The sequence below is a fragment of the Laccaria bicolor genome, genomic scaffold (assembly GCF_000143565.1).
Source record: "Laccaria bicolor S238N-H82 LACBIscaffold_82 genomic scaffold, whole genome shotgun sequence".
NCBI classification, from domain to species: domain Eukaryota; kingdom Fungi; phylum Basidiomycota; class Agaricomycetes; order Agaricales; family Hydnangiaceae; genus Laccaria; species Laccaria bicolor.
Window position 1 is genome coordinate 58,889 of NW_001889953.1, and position 4,420 is coordinate 63,308.

At 49.0% G+C, this 4,420-nt stretch overlaps 2 protein-coding genes across 2 annotated transcripts; both read right to left on the reverse strand.

Moving 5' to 3' along the window:
• Positions 1–390: 390 nt before the first annotated feature.
• LACBIDRAFT_335301 (uncharacterized protein) lies at positions 391–3,075 on the reverse strand (the record flags this gene model as incomplete). The annotated part of the gene is made up of 14 exons (XM_001890173.1): positions 391–562; positions 609–703; positions 750–808; positions 901–998; positions 1,049–1,421; positions 1,731–1,752; positions 1,820–1,858; positions 1,902–1,974; positions 2,119–2,193; positions 2,301–2,362; positions 2,413–2,479; positions 2,536–2,791; positions 2,869–2,984; positions 3,071–3,075. The coding sequence occupies 14 exons, from the start codon at positions 3,073–3,075 to the stop codon at positions 391–393; spliced, it is 1,512 nt and encodes a 503-aa protein (XP_001890208.1).
• On the reverse strand, positions 3,070–3,474 carry LACBIDRAFT_317557 (uncharacterized protein). The gene is made up of 2 exons (XM_001890174.1): positions 3,331–3,474; positions 3,070–3,223 (listed from the first exon to the last, which is right to left on the reverse strand). Exons 1-2 carry the CDS (start codon positions 3,373–3,375, stop codon positions 3,098–3,100), a joined length of 171 nt encoding a protein of 56 aa, XP_001890209.1. The 5' UTR covers positions 3,376–3,474; the 3' UTR covers positions 3,070–3,097.
• Between the last annotated feature and the right edge of the window lie 946 nt (positions 3,475–4,420).

Consider the following 4,420-nt stretch of genomic DNA (forward strand, 5'->3'; position numbering starts at 1 on the left):
GTTGATCAGAGAACACCAAGAACCTACCAGGGCCAAGGTCTCCGTTAGACTTCATACAGAATAATTCCTCCACCCCAGCCTCGAACAAACGGTCACCTTTAGACAAGGACACCGGGAAACAAAGCCTGCGCAACACCTTCATCAACTTGTTCACTCAGGTGATCGAGGAGCAGTAACCATACCAGACAGCATGCACCTGATCCCTCACATTGGACATCTTCTTACGAGCTTTCAAAAAATCGACCACTTTCTGAAAGTTTTCACCCTCTCCATGCTCGAACCCCTGACTGTCGTGCAGAACAAATCTTCTGTTTTCGCTGGCTATAATCTCAGCATTGATATCCGACACGCCAGCTTCTGAATGAGCCACGGTCTGGGGAAGGACAAGCTTTAGCAGCGGATCTTGAGAAGACGGGGAAGTGACCTCACAGCATCCTTGACGCCGAAGCATTCGTTGATAAGGGAAGATTTCCCTACACCACTCTGTAAAAACAAACTGTGAGCTAATACCTGAGAATAGAGGTATAAGAGAGCTACTTTGCCGATGACCAGGACTCGGAACCTAGCGGTAAGGTAAGTCAGAGTAGTCGGGGATTAAGCAGACTAACCGTTCGACCAACTTGAATAACTCATCCGTTGTGGGTTGTAGGTTGCCCTCGTCGGAGGTTCTGCCTTGGTTAAAGCATTCTAAGATCGATAGCACCTGCATTAGGCGGACGCTTTTGCGTTTGAGGAAGAAGTGCACACACCCCTGCGTATCGGCTAAACTTCAGGACGACATCGAACTTGTCAAATGATTTTGACCATTCTAGAGTAAAAAGTCCTGCATCAGCAAGACAGGAGCGATTGCAGAAGGGAGGTACTTGCCTTGTTTTCCGGAGAAGTGGGGGCCAACCTTACTTAGCAGTTCATCGAGAGGTATCTTGCTCTTCGACGCAGCACGAAACAATCCGCGGAATCGGACTTGCAGATAGAGGGGCTCTGAAGGCGAAAGTTGACTGCTTTGACTGGGTTTGTCGTCCAATGCTACACATGATCATCGGCTCACCAGGGGGATGACAACTCAAAGTTGTGGGTCGTTGCATTCAGGAGACAAGGTGATTCCCGCTCGAACGATCCAATCGAAAGTTGGATCGATTTGAGGATGTGCTGGGATTCAACGCAGATTTCTAGCCAATGGGTGTCAGATGTTTGACTTGCGGGGCAAAAACCTGGGAGGTTACCTGTAATCTCAATGCTGGGGCTTCCCGTTGAGCTACCCTTCGCGGTAGACATGGTGGTTTTAATGAAAGGGAGGTGTTTAGCGCTCGGAACACGCTTTACACGGCAGGCATGGGTGAAGACTGACTGAAATAGAAATTTTAGCCTCGTTTGTCTGATAAGGCGCTCGGTGTGACTGTCAGAGGATGTGACGGTATCACCTGCGAGCGCTTGAGCAGTGTTGCTATTGAGTCCGTTGGAATGAAAAGCGAGACAGAAGGTTAGTAGTGTCATCAGTTGTTCACGACCGTCCTCAGGAGGGGTGTTGAGGTGGAGATCGCCTCGAGAAGCGTCCGCGGAAAATAACAAAGGGTGATTTGGGTATCCGAAGTGAGTACAAGGTGTGTCCTATGACTTCCGCCATGCTGTCGGAGACCAGTGCTTAGGAAGGGCATCGCATGATGGTTGGAAGTTCTACAAAGTCCACAATTGTGCCAGCGCACGCCAAGGTCTTTCGGTTGCGAACGTACTGTTGGCCAGGCTACGTTGCGGCTAGTTGATAATCTAGATACAACCTACGTTAGAGGCGAGAGAAAATGGGAATAGAAAGCGTACTTACGGAGAGGAGCGGGTCACATTTGAAAGAAATAGTGTCGAGCTGCGGAGCCATGTGTGCTCCTCCTCCGGTCTCCACAACCTACGGCGTGCATTGACTTTGTGAAAGATGAAATATGACTTTGTAAGGGCATGTTAGAAATTTGTGCGGTGCCACCCCTAGATATGAAATCGAAGCCCCGGTTGCGAACGTGCTTCTAGATTGAAAAAAGAAGGTGAAATTGCGACTTGAATGAAAACAAACGCTATGTAGGCCTAACGAATAGTCAGTAGATAGAATTTTGACGTGTCGCCTTGGCTCACCTGGAGGACAATAATCCCAAGTTGTCATGAAAATGCGCGTCGACATGGTTCACGCCCGCAAATGTCGTTGCAGTGCTAGAAGTCGATGTTCCAGGTGCCATTACTCGTTCTGGTCAAAATGAGCAGAAGCTTTCCTTAACATGTTGACCAAAAGTTTAACCCAATACGGGTGTACCACCAACCCAGTAAAAAAGAGCGTGCGTGTTGGGTCGTGTTGGGTGAAAATCCAGATGGGAGCCAAGACCTAGTATGATAGGTAAGCATATACACAACAAAGCCAGAAACGAGGCTTACTTTCAAAGCAAACCGGTTGAACGTATTGTGAGGTCGCCCCGTTCCCGTTCCTCCGAGGCATCGAAATCTAACCACTAGGCGTCTTTCTGAAACGTGACACGACGAAGTTCCACGGCGCAGTACGGAGAATGCGCTTCGCGACGAGATGAGTCGCGTTGGCGTTGGCATTTCTCAAAAGACGAGCATCGATTGTAGATGACGAGGCTCATGTCGACCTTTCCCTGAGGGATTCTGCAAGATGTAGGCCCCAGCTCGGACGTTCCGCGAAACGGGTGATTCCCTGTGCCGAGGGAACTTCGCATCCGCTGTAGTAAAGGGTTGACATTCATCACAGTCGTGAGAGGCTCCCCGCACTCTTCCACAGAATAGCAATAGTGACCTTGCAAGTTCGCCAAAGTGTCACACTAAACTCTGGATAAGTACCTTCGCCAGTAGAATGAGCATGGCGGAACTCACAATCTCGGTAAGAGCCATCCCCAAGGTTTCGTAAATCCACTAGCCTCCCCTTGATGCCCTTCGGCTTCTCTTGAACGAGGTAGTGAGACCCCAGGTTGCGTTCTTTGGCTGTACTGCTACTGGCATCCAGTTAGTACTTGCGAATGTTCGTCATAAAAATCAATCTAATGAGTTGGTTGGAGGAAACCCGAAGAAGACCCACCTCATAAAGCCTCACGGGAATAGGTAGTCAATTTGAGTGTAGCTCAAGATTTGCGTAGTCAATGATCACGGCGTCGCTTGGGTTTCTAACGAGCCAAAACCGAGCTTCGTCAAACATCGCAACCTCTCCCAGACCTCTCCGATTGAACCTAAGCTGTTGAAGTTTAACGTTAGTGGCCCACTTATTGAGAGAATATCGTTGAAAAGCGTACTGGGATGGAATGAATAGAACGAAATTTCCCTCTCAGTGGGACTATGTACCAGGCGAAACATTGCTGATTCATGATGCATGATCAACGCCTTCATCGGCAAGCATGCGCAATACCGTCGTCTTGCTGAAATTCCACGTTCACGGCGAAGAAGGCAACGTTTGGACCTATGGCGGTAGTGAACAGGTGAATGTAGACAACTCAATCAACAAACATACGGCAAACATTACGACTGATTCCTCCTTATCATCCACTCCTCGTCTAACGTGGCCTTGAGTTCCACCACAAACACTGCAGAAAACTTTGTGACAAAGGTACGTCTCTCGAATTTTGAACTTCCTTCTCACAATGTAAAATTGCCACCCTCTGAAGTGCGTGATGATCAAAGGCCTTTTAAATTTCACCGGCCACCACTCTGGAAACACCCAAAAGTGTTCGTACAGACAACCTCCTCAAACAGCTACATGGTGTCGAAGCAGGGGCGGTTGAAACCTCACTGGAATCTCGGCAAGGGTGTTTCGATTTGATTCCCATATGACTGGCACTCGGCCCTTCCTCAGCAAAGTAATCCTCCAACGTTTTCCTCTGGTTTTCCTTCCGTCTCAATCCCCCATTCCATTTCGAATCCCGCGTCTTCCACCTCAATTCCAAACTTCCATGTACGCCTTGATCAACACAAACTCTGCCTCGTCATTTCCGCGTGATCGCTACGCAAAGTCCTTCCTCCACTACTAAAATCGACGTAGTCGATGATGGGTGGGCGCAGCGCGCGGCTGAGTTGTGGGCCTGAATGACGTGAAAGGTAGTTGAGATACAAAAAGGTTGGACTTGGGATACAACCTCGATTCCACGCAAAACGCACATAATCTCTCGGAATCGGGAATCATCGTTTGTTGTACCTCTCAAGCCCAATCTCAGACGGCGGATGCGAACGAGAGGGAGGGATGTTTACGCGGAGCATGTTCATCCATTAAACCGTTGCAGGAGTGTATCGTGCATGGTAGGGGTGTTGCTCCCTCTTTGGACTCTTGGACGTCGACTTCATCTTCGTGCCATTCACTCCTGCTACCGTGGCGTGGCCTTGTCGAGTCCGTCTTCGACCCCACTTCGTCGAGTTCAATTTTGGATTATTCTGAAAAACT

Bases quoted from the DNA above. Each gene is read 5' to 3' on its own strand.
- LACBIDRAFT_317557 (XM_001890174.1), bottom strand. From the start codon at position 3,375: ATGAAGGCGTTGATCATGCATCATGAATCAGCAATGTTTCGCCTG. The intron at 3,224-3,330 runs GTACATAGTCCC...AAACTTCAACAG, and splicing joins AATCAGCAATGTTTCGCCTG to CTTAGGTTCAATCGGAGAGG.